A 16507-nucleotide genomic window follows, 5' to 3' on the forward strand; every position below is an offset into this window, starting at 1 on the left:
TGAGTTGAAATTCCGAGTTGGAAGACCGTTCAAAACTATTTTTCCTACTCGGAGATGGTTTTTTCAGAGTTCCTAGTTGTCTTGAACGCACTGAAGCCGGAAGTCAGAGATTTTTGCGTCCCGAGTTCCCAGTAGTTTTGAATGCTGCATTACTGTGGCTGACAGCAAGCAAGTGTCATCTGACCTCGAATGACATGACCTCAACCCTAACTTGATACATACTGACAAGACTATGCTAATTGCTCTAAGCTAAAGAAAGCTTACCCCAGCTGCCACAAGCAGTACCCTTAACCTCTGACCTCGGTCAGGTCCATCAGGCAAAACAGAAGTGAAACAGGAAACACAGTGGCTAGCTACAAATTGAAAAATGCTTTCTCCTCCTCACCAATGTTAAGATAGACAAAGAATGAGAAACAGATATTCTTGATCCAAAATCTGAGCGCAGTCCCACATGTGATTTTGACTAAGAGACTGAAGCATTAACTTAAGAGTTTTGGCATATAATGTACCATAGACATCTGACCTGTACATCACCCACATAGGCTGCTACAGCCACAACGTGTTTGTGCATTTTTTATTCCTGCCACATGAATAACCATAATAATCAAATAAAGAGTTTTACTTTTCTACACAAGAAATTGCCTATGAATGTCAAGAAAGTTTTTGTTCTGCAGACATTTATTTCATCAGCAGCATCTGTTCTTCATCTGCAAATTGCAATGATTACAATTCAATGTATCTGACCTGCGCTTCGCCCAGCCCAAGCTCTAGGGTGTCCAGTGAGCGGCGGATGGCCCTGGCCTTCTCCTGGGCAGGGCTGGGCTCCTCATGGTTCTGGCTCCCCTCCACCTCCAGGCAGTGCAGGCTCCCCAGTAGGCCCTCCAGGAGAGAGTGGTGCTCTAGTCTCAGGGCCTCCATCCCCTGGATCACCTGCCTGGTCTGGCCCAGCATCTCCTCATGGGTTGTCCTACGATCGCCCAAGACCCTCTGCGGTGCCACCAAGGCAGGTGCGTTTTCATACATCCTGGGGAGGGATGGAGGGTGGGAAAGAGAGGACATGGAGAAAAAAATAGGGATTAGGTCCTAATTCAATTCAATTAGAAATAGATTGTGTGGTAGAAGAACCCCATTTTGTCTGGGCTTCGAGGGCTGCAGCACTGCTGTTTTCATCCTTTCCCTATTATCTGGGACTGATTCTGACCTGGGACACCAGGTGAGTGGAATCTGTGGGAAATCCATGTCATTTATCAATTAATTAACTACAGATGCAGTATTATATACACACTGCACAGCATGTTGCACTCACCTGGGTAGAAATCTGTGAGAGAAAGGTAGACACATAATCATTTCATTTCCTGGTGATGATGAGGATGTGTGGCATTTGTTATTTCAATGTAATGCAGTCAAATATTTTTCCCAAAGCGATTTGGACCAAGGAGAGTGCAGCATGCTGTGCTGTGACGCGCCCCCCCAAAAAGACTGCATCTCAGAGAGAAAAGAAAGTAGTAGTGCTCTGGACCTTGAGGTTTGGATTTGAATACCCCTGATGTAAAACAGTTGGCTGTTAGTGCTGTACATGATCAATCCAGGAAGCAATGTTATCACACACCAAGTAAGGTGATCAGAGTTAATTTTGGCAGTGGTTATTCTACTGTCTTCTTTATTTTCCCCTTGTGTTGTCAATCAATAAAATTATTTTGTCTTTGCCGCGAGAACACACAAATTAATCCTAAACGTGTTAACAAGAGCAGGGTATTTAGTTTAACTTGAAAACAGCAGTATATTTTGTTAAACCTACCTTAAATTGAGAATTGGGAGACAGAGAGACGCTGATCCTAATCCTGTGTTGATGTGAGGCACTGTAAGCACAATGAAGTAGTGTGATGAAAGATTTGTCCACAGCTTAGCCACACCCTATGAGTACGACAAACGAATATGGCACTAACACGCACCCAATTAACTACAGTATTTGGATTGGCAATGAAACATTGTGCATATACTAATACAACACACAGACATACACATTCAGGCACAAACAGACAAACACACACATATACACACACACACACATATACACACACATATACACACACACACACGCACACGCACACGCACACGCACACGCACACGCACACGCACACACACACACACACACACACAAGCACTCTCTGTCTCTCTCTCAAACTTAGAGCCATGGACTCTCACTCACAAACTCCCACAGAATCCCAAACTCATCATCTCAAGCTCACCCCGGTCTCGTTCGCAGCTAAAATTAGATATTCCCATAGTACCCTGACCCCCTGCAGAGGGGTCGCTGGCTAAACCCAAGGAATGCTTTTGTGAATGGGCACCGTGGACGGGCCTCAACAATGGCCTGACCCACCCATTATACAACCCCTCCCAGTATGATTTGGGGGCAGAGGTTTGAGTCCATCATAATAGGGGGGGGGCGGTGGGGGAGGGGGGGAGGGGGGTGCTGCTACAGACATTTCATGAGAGGAGGGATGTGCAGTCTGCAAATGAAATGTTGTCCTATTTGATTACCGTGGATGGAATATATTGTTATTCATTGTCCTATAAGACCAGTGGAATATAGTGAAAGACATGCCTGACACATTATTGATTAATATACACCCTGTATGACTTATGGGACCAATGGAATTAAATATGAGATATTGAGATATAACACATATTGAAGCCAATACATACACATCATAAAAAAATTATGCATGTGAATATGTGATATAAATACACATAGAGCTATCATAATTTATAGATTTTGTGACATCCCACAGTCACAGTATCCTGGTGCTGCTCTGTGCCAGAATGTTAGCGGAAGTCCATTGTAAGAGTCATGGTGGCTAATAGATAACATTGTCTTCTCTGTTTCTAGGCTGTAGCCTATTAGTCACCAAAACAAAGAGTTCCATGCCAACTGTTACTAGGACAGCTGGACAGCGCCTCTTGAATGAGTGGGAGTGCTCCTGGGCTTGAGGCACAGTGGAGGGCACAAATTACCTACCGTGTGACGTTCAAGGCAACTGCCTTCAAGAGAAAAGCTCTGTGCATACTCAGGCTGTACAACTTATGTACAATGCATTTGACACAATGGTTGCAATATAACGGATACAGTATGTTAGTTACACAACATAACGTTTGTCAGTCTTGAACTTAGGCATGAGAATAGCATGCTATTCACCCGCTATTCGTTTTGGGTGGAGATGGAATAAATGTTCAAATATTTTTTATTGAACACACACAGGAATGGTGTATAGGTATGCAAGGCAGGTATACAATTTTTAACTAAACATAAAAGAGCAGACAGAAATAAAAAGATCCAGAGTTCTGGGTACAAAACAATTATTACAAAACAAGACATACAGAACAAGGACAGGTAGATAGAAAGAGGGTGGGTGTCACCCCCCCCCCCCTTATTCCCCCCCCTTTATCCCTCCCCCCTTTTATACCTTCCCCTTATTCCCCTCCCTACTGCTCGGGTGGCGGTGCCAGCACGTGCTGCCCAGAGGTGGATTAAAATATTACAACTGAGAGTGCGTTAAAAAGTACAAATTCACAGCGCCGAATGGTCCAAGTAAGAGAGGAAAGGCTGCAAGATCTGATCAAATGTTGATAATTTATTGTTCAGAATATATCTAATCCTTTCTAAGTGTACAGTGTTTGCCAATTCGCTGAGCCTTGGTAGTGGGCGCTTCCTTCTTTTTCCAGAACAACAAGATTATTTTTTTTGCCGAAATGAGACTGTAAGAGATTAGTTGTTTTTGGGGGTTGGTTAATCCGATTAGGGAATCAGACACTCCCAGGATTATCAGAAGCGGGTCTGGGTCAATTGAAGTCTCCAGAACTTCAGAGAGGATCCTAAAAATTCCACACCAGTAACCATACAAGCTAGAGCATAGGGCAAAGCAGTGGAGTAGTGTACCCTGTGCAGCCTGACATTTATCACACATAGGGGATGTATCAGGAAATATCCTATGCAGTTTGGTTTTGGAATAGTGTAATCTGTGTAATACCTTGAATTGTATGAGACGATGTCTGGAGTTAATGGAGCAGGTGTGGTTATACTCCAAGCTATCTTCCCAGTCTGCCTCCGAAATGTCAGTCCCTAGTTCTTCCTCCCATTTTGCCTTAATGGCATCTGTAGAGGGTGTGCTAACCGATTGAAAAGCATCATATAAACGAGATATCAGTTTGTCTGAGGTGGGGGATGTTTTTATGCATCCGTCAAACATGGAAGGCTTAGCGTTCCCAAATGTTGGGAGGTGTTTCCTAACATAGTCTCTGATTTGTAGGTATCTGAAAAAGTTACTTATGGGAAGATTATAAGTTTCCCTCAGCAACTCAAAGGAAGCAAAGGTCCCTTCTATATATAAATCCCCTATGGTGCTTATCCCCAACTCTCCCCATTGCTCAAAGGTGTTATCAAGGTTGGAGGGGGAAAAGGAGTGGTTCCTGGCAACAGGGAGCATGAATGACATTGGTCTAAGCTCAAAGTGGGTTTTAATTTGCTTCCAGATTCGGACTGTGCTATGTATAATAGGATTGTTACGATAAAGTGACCTCTCCAGATTGACAGGCGACAAAATCACAGCACCAATAGAGAAGGGGTGACACTCCTCCCGCTCCATACTAAGCCAGCTGGGTGACGGACGTGCGTCATCCAGCAAAAACATAACCGCGCGGAGGTTAGCGGCCCAATAATAAAATATAAAATTTGGGAGAGACAATCCTCCTTCCATCTTGGATTTGCAGAGGTGTTTTTTACCTATCCTGTGTGTTTTATAATCCCAGATGAAAGGATTGATAATTGAGTCCAGTTGTTTATGAAAGGATTTAGGTATGAATACTGGGATATTCTGGTATAGGTAGAGCAGTTGTGGGAGGAAGACCATTTTAATGGCATTAATTCTTCCGAACAGAGAAATTGGGAGAGTTCTCCAAAATTGTATGTTTGTCTTGAGTTTTTGCATCAGTGAGGGGAAATTCTCTTTAAATAGTAAGGAGTATTGTTTGGTAACTACAATTCCTAGATAGGTAAATTTTTCTGAAGATAACTTAACTGGAAGATGTTCTAGCCAGGAGGTGTTTTGTAACCGTATGGGCATTAATTCACTCTTGTTCCAATTTATTCTGTATCCCGAGAAGGTACCAAACAAATTAATCACATCAAGAATAGCTGGAATACTAGCTTGGGGTTCTGTTACATAGAGGAGAATGTCATCTGCATATAGGGAAATCTTATTTAGAGTATCTTTAGTATTATAGCCGTGTATTGCTGCATCAGATCTAAATCGCCTGAGCGAGAGGTTCAATGATTAGGGCAAAGAGCATAGGCGACAGCGCACAACCCTGCCTTGTCCCTCTGTAGAGGTTAAATCGGGGCGACAATGATTGGTTAGTGAGTATTCTCGCACAGGGGTTCCTATATAAAAGCTGGATCCAATTTATGAACCCCTCTCCAATATTACATTTCTGTAGGACTTAGATAGGACCACTCAACTTGGTCAAAAGCCTTCTCGGCGTCAAGAGATATAACGACAAGGTCCACGTTTGGTAACCTCTGAGAATACATAATGTTGACGAGGTGCCTGAGATTGAAGAATGAGTTTCTGTTCGGGATAAAGCCGGTCTGGTCCGAATGGACCAGTTTGCCAATTAAAGTGCTAAGCCTGTTAGCCAGGGTTTTTGCTAAAATCTTTTGGTCTGTATTGAGGAGGGATATTGGTCTGTATGACCCTACCTCTTCCGGATCTTTACCCTTCTTATGTATAACTGTAATGAATGCTTCATCCAAAGTAGATGGGAGAGCTCCATCCTCTCTGGCCTGAACCAACATTTTGTGCAGGTAGGGAGAGAGCATGTTGCTGAATGTTTTATAGAATTCACCAGGGTATCCATCTGGGCCCGGGGTCTTGCCACTCTTTAGAGTTTTGATTGTTTCTCGAATTTCTTCGAGAGATATTTCCTTATTCAGGAAGTTAGAATCTTCCTGGTTCAGGGCAGGAAGATTACAGTCCTCCAAAAAGTTTTGCATAATTAAGGGGTTAGGATCTGCTTTAGATGTATATAGAGTCTCATAAAACTGACGGAATCTGTCATTGATGTCTTTGGGGGAAGATAGTAATTCCCCAGATGCAGATTTAACTTTGTGAATCATTCGGTCACTCACATTTTTTCGAAGTTGTCTGGCGAGTAATTTGTGTGGTTTGTCACCAAACTCGAAATATTTTTGCTTGGCGTAGAGAAAAGATTTAGCAATTTTAGCTGAGAGAATCTGATTATATTCAAATTTTAAAGAGGTAATTTTTTTATGTTTCTCCATAGATGGATGTCTAGCATTCTCCCTATCCAGTAAGTGAATTTGTCCCTCCAGTTCTACCAATTTCCCCCTGTTTTGCCTACTCCTGGCAGTCTGATAGGAGATGATACAGCCTCTCAAATAAGCCTTAAGTGTTTCCCACAGTAATGCTGGGGAAGTCTCTGTGTTGTCGTTGGTATCAAAGAAAAATGTTATTTGGTCTTTAAGATGTTCACAGAATGTTGGTTCTGTGAGGAGCTGAGGATTTAACCTCCAGACCCTCTCGTTTGGTACAATGTCACCCAATCTCAGGGAGAAGGTGAGTGGACTGTGGTCCGAGATTATAATATCATGATACTTCACATTACAGGTATAGGGAAGTAGTTTAGCATCAACCAAAAAGTAGTCAATTCGAGTATAAACATTGTGAACATGAGAGTGAAAGGAGTATTCCCTACCCGTAGGGTTAGTGATCCTCCATATATCAAATAAGTTAGAATTCTTTATGTAGGTATTCAAGAATTCACTTGAATAGGAGGTGGGGGTTCGCCGGGTAGAGGATCTGTCCAAATATTGGTCTAGCACACAGTTAAGGTCCCCTCCAATGATCAGGTTAGTATGGGAGATATCTGGGATCAGGGCAAGGACTCTTTTGAAAAAAGAGGGGTTATCAATGTTTGGCCCATAGATATTTAGTAGAGTTACAGAAGTAGAGTGGATCTCTCCTATTACGATCACATAACGACCCTCTTTATCCACAATAGTGGTTTTATGTAGAAAGGGAATTCCTTTCCGTACCAGAATCGCTGTGCCTCTCGTTTTGGCAGAGAAGTTAGAGTGATACACTTGCCCCACCCACCTACATTTAAGTCTGCTATGAGAATTATTTTTCAGATGGGTTTCTTGCAAAAATATAATATCAGACGAGAGTGCTTTCAAGTGGGCTAGGACCTTGCCTCTCTTAATTGGTTCGTTTAAACCCTTGACATTCCAGGAAGTGAATGTGAGCCCCGCCCCCCTCTCATTTGTAGTTCCTATGGTGGCCTGCATAACATGTAACTCAATAAAAAGGTAAGAAAGCGCACCAAACCATCACGATCAGCATATGTAGCAGCTACACCCAAGCAGTATCCAACCAGCCCCTCCCCCCCTGCAAGCCCCTTTACTTCCCACCCTGTTCCCCTACTTTCCCCACTATTTACCCCCCCGATCAACCCACCTTTAACAGGCATACACAAATAGGAGAGAAAAAATTTGAAAAATAAAAATAATAAACACATTGTCTGGCCGATGCCAAAAAACCACGGCGCGACCTCGAACAAGAGGTAAAACAAAAATAAAATCCCAACTGTACGTTCACCTCTCACTATCCTAGAACTTCTACTAACATATGAACTGAGGAGGCTCCCGCGAATAAAGTGTCCAATTAGCATCTAATAAACCTAAAGAGAATAAGTTGCAACTTAAACATATTGCGCACTTAAGCGTCATCTTGGGTCAATCCCTGAGATAAGCAAGATATAGCATCACAATATTATTTTGCTAAGCACTGCCGGTCTAAACATGAACCATCAGCAACCAACTTAGACAGCCGTACATTTACATATTGTGGGTTAGATCGGAAATAAGAATTTTTCTAAATTAAACGTACCCCCCCGTCAGAAAATAAATAAATAAAAAGGTTATATACATGTATACATACACACACATACACATACATACACATATATATATATATACATACACACATATATATATACATACATACAAACACATACACACACATACACACACACACACACACACATCCCCAAAAAATACATATAAAAGTATATATTTAAAAAAATATATACATATACACACACACACACACACACGCATACATATATACATATGCATATATACACATACATACACATACATACAGAAACATTCATGCCCCAGAGTAATAATCTACACTAATTTAAAATATACACATACATAATAGTAAAATGCTAAGAGAAAATAATTATAAAGTACAAATAATAATTAAATGTACGCACACCTACACAGACACTACAGAGGGCTGGTGGGGATCTAATCGGGAGAGCGGCCCTCGGCTATAACAAAGGCAGAACGGCACAAAACATCAACTTGCTATCCAGGTGTCTGTGTCTGCCCCTTCCCAACCATCACCCCCAGTCCCCTGCAAGCTTTAAATAAAGGGTATTGTAATAACAATAAATGTAAGAATTGAAAAATAAATAACGAAACAAAACAAAAAAATGGGGGAATATAAGTATATTCATCCGAAAGTGTCAATGATCAAACCTGGAAGGCATCCTAAATAGGCATCACTCTGAACACAGCCAGAATGAAAGTGACTTTAACTGAGAGCCAAGACCGCCCTCCACAGCATCTTACATGTTCGGTAGCCCTTGTTGAGACCGTTCAATATGGTTTCACCCGTTATGGTATAGTATGGATTCGATTCCATGAGCAGACCCTAACACACAATGACAAGGCACTCTAACCTGTACGGGGGATTGGCGTATGTTCCCGGATAAACTTCTCTGCGTCCACAACCGAGGAGAGCCAAATCTTCTCACCGGAAGGCGGGGTAATTCTCAGTCTTGCAGGGAAGAGCAAGGCCGGGCGAAGATGGAGTTTGTAGAGTTTGGAAATGACATCTCTGTAGCCGCCACGGTGCTTTGCCACATCGGGCGCATAATCATCATAGACACGGAAGGGGTGCCCTTTATGTAACAGGTTGCCCCTCATTCGGGCCTCGCGCAGGATAAGATCCTTGGTCTTGAAACTGTGACAACAGATGATTACTGGGCGAGGGCGTTGGCCCGGTCCAGGCACTGGGACAAGGGCGCGATGTGCACGGTCCAGCTGGGGGTCCGAAGCCAAAACATCCGATCCCATTGCATCCTTCAATAGCTTGGCGAAGAAGTCAGTGGGGGAGAGCCCGCCTCTACCCCCTCTGCCAGACCAACAACGCGAAGGTTATTACGTCTGGAACGGCCCTCCAGGTCGACCACTTTCACAGAAAGCCTCTGCACACTACCCTGTAGTGACGAGCACAGCTTCTCTAACTCGTCGATCCTACCAGCGTTGAATTCAGAAGCCCTCTCAAGGTCCACAATACTCTGGCCCTGCGAAGCGACCGCTCGAATTGTGCCCTCGGTTTTGGTGTCCAGTTCAGCAATAGTAGCCTTAAGATCCTCAGCTAAAGCAACACGTAGTTCTCCCAAAGCCTGGGTAAGTTCTTTAAGTGTCACGTTGTTGCCTGTGCCTTCCGCCATGTCTGTCTCGTTGTTTGGTGTGGAGTAGGCCTCCGATGTGGATTTATTGTCCTTTGGTCACTTATTACTCGACATTTTTACACAGAAAGTTACGATGTTGTATTAGAAAGAAACGTTTGTTGTAAAAAGTATCATAAAGTAGGTTAAGTTAGATTATTTCGCAAAAAAGTTGCAGGAGCCTCTCACACACCGCCGTTCACTCCAACATGCCTGCTCCGTCCCCGAGATGGAATAAATGAAGGTGTGGCAGAGCTGTGTCTACAGAATAAGGTCTAGCGAACATACCTGTTCCAAGTGGAAAAATGATCTACTTCTGATAGAAATTACACCATTCTCCATGCACTGTCATTTACAAGTTGATAAGAGCTAGGTAATAAATGAGTAATCCGTTTGGATAAGGGAATGTGAAACCAGTCATATGTGTCACGGCCGATGCTGGAAGAAGCGGACCAAGGTGCAGCGTGGTAAGCATACATATTTCTTTTTTATTTGAATGTCGCCAACAAAACAATAAACAATACAACACGACCGTGAAGCTTAACAGGGCTATGAAGCCTCTAAGAAAGTTAACTTCCCACACTGAAAGGAGGGAAAAGGGCTACCTAAGTATGGTTCCCAATCAAAGACAACGATAGACAGCTGTCTCTGATTGATAACCATACCCGGCCAAAACATAGAAATAAAGAAACATAGAAAACAAAACATAGAATGCTTTGTTGCTTCGTGTCCGATTTCAAAAAGGCTTTACAGCGAAAGCACACCATATGATTATGTTAGGTCAGAGCCTAGTCACGAAAAAACATACAGCCATTTTCCAGCCAAAGAGAGGAGTAACAAAAAGCAGAAATAGAGATAAAATTAATCACTAACCTTTGATGATCTTCATCAGATGGCACTCATAGGACTTTATGTTACCCAATACATGTATGTTTTGTTCGATAAAGTTCATATTTATATCAAAAAATCAGAGTTTACATTGGCGCGTTATGTTCAGTAATGTTGTGCCTCGAAAACATCCGGCGAATTTGCAGAGCCACATCAATTTACAGAAATACTCATCATAAACTTTGATAAAAGATACAAGTGTTATGCACAGAACTAAAGATATACTGTACTTCTCCTTAATGCAACCTCTATGTCAGATTTCAAAAAAGCTTTACGAAAAAAGCACACTTGCCATGTTGTGGAGTCAACAGAAGTCAGAAAAAGCATTATAAATATTCACTTACCTTTGTTGATCTTCATCAGACTGCACTCCCAGGAATCCCAGTTCCACAATAAATGTTTGTTTTGTTCGATAAAGTCCTTCATTTATGTCCAAATATCTCCTTTTTGTTAGCGCGTTTAGTTCACAAATCCAAACTCACGAGGCGCGTGCAAGTCCAGGCGAATGTTCAGACAAAAAGTCCAAAACGTTATATTACAGTTCGTAGAAACATGTCAAACGATGTATAGAATCAATCTTTAGGATGTTTTTAACATAAATCTTCAATAATGTTTCAACCGGACAATTCCTTTGTCTTTAGAAATGCAATGGAATACAGGTCGCTCTCACGGCCACGCGCATGACCAGCCCTTAGTCAAACAGCTCTTATTCTCTCCCCCTTCACAGTAGAAGCCTGAAACAAGGTTCTAACGACTGTTGACATCTAGTGGAAGCCTTAGGAAGTGCAATATGATCCTATTTACACTGTATATTAGAAAGGCAATGAGTTGAAAAACTACAAACCTCAGATTTCCCACTTCCTGGTTGGATTTCTCTCAGGTTTTCGCCTGCCATATGAGTTCTGTTATACTCACAGACACCATTCAAACAGTTTTAGAAACGTCAGAGTGTTTTCTATCCAAATCTACTAATGATATGCATATATTAGTTTCTGGGCCTGAGTAGCAGGAAGTTTACTCTGGGCACGCTTTTCATCAGAACGTGAAAATGCTGCCCCCTATCCCAAACGGCAGCAAACTGAAGCAGAAAAGCTCTGTGCATACTCAGGCTTTACGACTGATGTACAATGCATTTGACACAATGGTTGCGATATAACGGATACAGTATGTTAGTTACACAACATAATGTTTGTCAGTCTTGAACTTAGGCATGAGAATAGCATGCTATTCACCCGCTATTCGTTTTGGGTGGAGATGGAATAAATGAAGGTGTGGCAGAGCTGTGTCTACAGAATAAGGTCTAGCGAACATACCTGTTCCAAGTGGAAAAATGATCTACTTCTGATAGAAATTACACCATTCTCCATGCACTGTCATTTACAAGTTGATAAGAGCTAGGTAATAAATGAGTAATCCTTTTGGATAAGGGAATGTGAAACCAGTCATATGGCAGCAAACTGAAGCAGTAAAGTTTATGAAATCCTGTGCCATTATGCAGAATTTAAATTTTATGGCTTTTTAACTTGCAGGGATGGGCATTCTCGAATATCTTCATTATAGGCTACCCTGACTTTCTCTGTCTCCTATTTATATCATGTTAAATATCAGTATTGACAATCAGTAGGCCTAATAACCAAACAAATTAAACTGCCAATTTACTGTTAGTTCCCTTCAGTTGGTATAGCCTACATTATTATTCCATATGGTTTCATTTACCTTCATTTGCTTCCTCTGTAAACGCCGTCATGGCCATGTGCTTGTTGCTGAGGATCATTAGTAAAAGTTGATAATATATAAAAAAGAAATGTAGGCTAATTAAATCATAATGAAATGGAGCACAGACCAAGCCGTAACAGTTTGAAACCGACCCATTGCGCAATACTAGGCCGCGTCACAAGACATTTTCATGGATAGTGCAGGCAATAGACCAGGGAAGAGGCTACTATTGTACACTATTCCCCTTATTATAATTATATGTACAATAATCTTCCAACCTTAACATGGGTTGAATCACTGAATGTGTCAATTTCTTTCATGAGTAAAGGCTCTCGAAACCATTTTTTTTATGATTCATAAATACCTTCCTAAACCTAAATAATCTACATAATTTTTTCTCTACCAATTGATGCTGAAACAGAGACGAATATGCATATATTTAGACGGTTTTCTTTAATTGATCCCTATTATTCTGAACCTGTACTCTCAATATATTCCAGCGTGTCGACAAAATTCTAACTAAAAGGTGCATCACATTAAAAGGGATGGCTTAAGATAAATATACTGAAAACCCCATTGAATTAAAAATCTGTTGGCCAGGAAGTGGGAGGGTTTTCAGCAGTTGAATGAAATGTATTCAGAATGCGTAAAGGTAGCCACACCTGCAGAGCCAAATAAGGTAAGTCTGGATACCAAATACTGAGAAGTGCATAGGAAAGGCATACATTCTTAAGTCGGGATCGGGCCCTTATACATTTCATACGAGCTACAAAATACTTTAAAACTGGAGGAGAGAGTGTCGCTGCCTGAGTTTAAAGCTCTGATAGAAGAAAATGTCATTGACCATTGTAATTGTTTTTAATGTATTGTATTGTGCTCTTGTGTTATGTATACCCTCCTGACATCTCGCCAGGTGATCCTCACAAAACCTCAAGGGTCTTTTTCCTGGTTACATAAATAAAAAATACACCAATTGTCTTTGAGGTGATTGAATGAATGGAGTGACAGGGATTGAATCAGAGCTGCTACATTAGTAAACACACAAAGATTCACCAACCTCGTTTCGAGGAGATAGCTTTCCCACAAATTATTCCTTATTCACTGTGCACTTTTTTGGTAACCTTGTTCAATATTGAACCAAAGATTCTGATTTCTGGTTCTCAACCCACTCTTTCTCCCCAATGGTACAGAATAAATGGAACTCACAAGTAGATGCATGCATTACACAGGAAGCCACAGCAAGTTATTATGAAAAGTCATGTGAACATATTTTTTTATGTTGGGGAGGGGGTTCATTTTACTAATGTCAAACAAATTATGTCATATATATTATATGTCCAGGTTCCAACGTGAATTATATAAACTGTACACAGGTGCCTTGACACCTTACCTAACCAATAATGTTCCTAACTCAATGAACATGCAATGAAAACAGTGGTGAAAGAGATCTTTACCACTGTTGTTCACCGTAAGCATCTCCTAAAAAGGTACTTCTGCCAGGAAGCTACTAGAATGTAGAGAAGAGCTCTCCAATCCTGTTCCTGGAGAGATACCGTACAGTAGGTTTTCACTCCAACCCCAATCTAGCTCACCTGATTCTAATAATTAGTTAGTTGATAAACTGAACCAGGTTAGTTACAACTGGGGTCGGAGCGAAAACATACAGGGTAGCTCTCAGGAACAGGAGTGTAAATCCCTGATGTAGGCTATGTGCTGTACACTGTATAGTCTATTTATCGTGTCAATGAAATACTTGTAATATAATGGTGGCAAATAGAAAGACATATTTTGACCTTCCTCTCTGCATATAAAACAGGGATGAGGACCTTTTTAACTGAATTGAATAATACTTGGTTATTTGAATAGATCTATATGTATCTTTCAATTTGTAAATTATTGTCAGAATATTATTTCCTGTCTCAGATATTGATACTTTTAAAATATGGTAATACTTTATCCAGGTATAATGGTTTATAACTTGTTATACAGTTGAAATTGGAGGTTTACATACACCTTAGCCAAATACATTTACACTTAAGCTTTTCACAATTCCTGTTAGGATCACCACTTTATTTTAAGAATGTGAAATGTCAGAATAATAGTAGAGAGAATGATTTATTTAAGCTTTTATGTCTTTCATCACATTCCCAGTGGGTCAGAAGTTTACATACATTCAATTAGTATTTGGTAGCATTGCCTTTATATTGTTTAACTTGGGTAAAACTTTTGGGTAGCCTTCCACAAGCTTCCCACAATAAGTTGGGTGAATTCTGGCCCATTCCTCCTGACAGAGATGGTGTAACTGGGTCAGTGTTGTAGGCCTCCTTGCTCGCACACGCTTTTTCAGTTCTGCCCACAAATGTTCTATAGGATTGAGGTCAGGGCTTTGTGATGGCCACTCCAATACCTTGACTTTGTTGTCCTTGAGCCATTTTGCCACAACTTCGGAAGTATGCTTGGGGTCAATGTCCATTTGGAAGACCCATTTGCAACCAAGCTTTCACTTCCTAACTGATGTCTTGAGATGTTTCTTCAATATATCCACATAATTTTTCATTCTCATGATGCCATCTATTTTGTTAAGTGCACCAGTCCCTCCTGCAGCAAAGCACCACCACAACATGATGCTGCCACCCCCGTCCTTTACGGTTGGGATGATGTTTTTCTGCTCGCAAGCCTCCCCCTTGTTCCTCCAAACATAACGATGGTCATCATGGCCAAACAGTTCTATTTTTGTTTCATCAGAACAGAGAACATTTCTCCAAAAAGTACGATTTTAGTCCCCATGTGCAGTTGTAAACCGTAGTCTGTCTTTTTTATGGCGGTTTTGGAGCCGTGGCTTCTTCCTTGCTGAGTCGCCTTTCAGGTTATGTCGATATAGATCTAATTTTACTGTGGATGTGGATACTTTTGAACCTGTTTCCTCCAGCATCTTCACAAGGTCCTTTGCTGTTGATCTGGGATCGATTTGCACTTTTCGCACCAAAGTACGTTCATCTCTAGGAGATAGAACGCATCTCCTTCCTGAGCGGTATGACGTCTGGGTGGTCCCATGGTGTTTATACTTGCGTACTATTGTTTGTACAGATGAATGTGGTACCTTCAGGTGTTTGGAAATTGTTCCCAAATATGAACTAGACCTGTGGAGGTCTACAATTCTTTTTCTGAGGTCTTGGCTGATTTCTTTTGATTTTCTCATGATGTCAAGCAAAGAGTCACTGAGTTTGAAGGTAGGCCTTGAAATACATCCACAGGTACACCTCAAATTATGTAAATTAGCCTAACAAGCTTCTAAAGCCATGACATAATTTTCTGGAATTTTCCAAGCTGTTTAAAGGCACAGTCAACTTAGTGTATGTAAACTTCTGACCCACTGGAATTGTGATACATTGAATTATAAGTGAAATAATCGGTCTGTAAACAATTGTTGGAAAAATTACTTGTGTCATGCACAAAGTAGATATCCTAACCGACTTGCCAAAACTATAGTTTGTTAACAAGAAATGTGTTGAGTGGTTGAAAAACGAGTTTAATGACTCCAACCTAAGTGTATGTAAACATCCGACTTCAACTGTAATGTCTTATAACAAGGCTTGCGTTGTGTCTCTCTATGAATAAATTTCTCAACCAAACTGGTTGTTATTTAGCAGATCATTAAGATGATTATAAGTCATTATAAAGTGGTCATAATATGTTGCTGCTGACAAGTAGGCACACTGCATCATTATGCATTATACCTGAATGCTTACTGAAAATATTTGTGTCATTTTATTTCTAGGGAATTTCATGCACATCATAAAATAATGAGCAGACGAACGTCTAGCTTCATCGAGACCACTATACACTGTATAGGCGCAAACACATTCACATAACGACGTGTTACCGGTACGCCAAAGTAGCCTACATTCACGTACCTCTAAATGTGGAGTGGATTCCTTTCGACTGAAGACACTGAGTATCGTCGGTGTTGTCTCTTTGACATCGCTTTAGTTCTGTGGAAAACATCCAATCGATAGCATATATCGTCCGACAAACTCCGGCTACGTGCTCAAATTGGCCCAGGACTCAAAGTGCACACAAACTCAGCCCAGTATCTCCCCCCTCCCCCATAGGTACGTTGAATTTAAATTATGTATCTCTTAGGCTACATTGTAATGCACTCTAGGAAAACGTGAACCATTTGGGGTTCAACGTGATTGCCACGGTGAGAAACCTTTGGGGTTCTTATTTGTATACTAACAGTGTAATGCTTACCTATACAGCCTCTATCAATTGATCTACTGAATATAAACATACTTTT

At 41.1% G+C, this 16507-nt stretch overlaps 1 protein-coding gene across 5 annotated transcripts in view; it reads right to left on the reverse strand.

The window, feature by feature from the left end:
* Positions 1–16289, reverse strand: part of LOC129817333 (kinesin light chain 1-like) — a 30851-nt gene extending 14562 nt beyond the window's left edge. For 2 of the 5 annotated variants that reach the window (XM_055872459.1, XM_055872458.1), the window contains exons 1-3: positions 16122–16289; positions 1799–1859; positions 745–1024 (exon numbers count right to left, since the gene is read on the reverse strand). In XM_055872459.1, coding sequence (XP_055728434.1) covers positions 745–1024; positions 1799–1859; positions 16122–16212 — 432 coding nt within the window. In that variant the 5' untranslated portion in view covers positions 16213–16289. The remainder of the gene's footprint in view (positions 1–744; positions 1025–1798; positions 1860–16121) is intronic. The other 3 variants (XM_055872461.1, XM_055872460.1, XM_055872462.1) reach the window with 2 other exon arrangements.
* Positions 16290–16507: the final 218 nt, after the last annotated feature.

The sequence above is a fragment of the Salvelinus fontinalis genome, chromosome 20, assembly GCF_029448725.1.
Source record: "Salvelinus fontinalis isolate EN_2023a chromosome 20, ASM2944872v1, whole genome shotgun sequence".
In the NCBI taxonomy this organism is placed as follows: Eukaryota; Metazoa; Chordata; class Actinopteri; order Salmoniformes; family Salmonidae; genus Salvelinus; species Salvelinus fontinalis.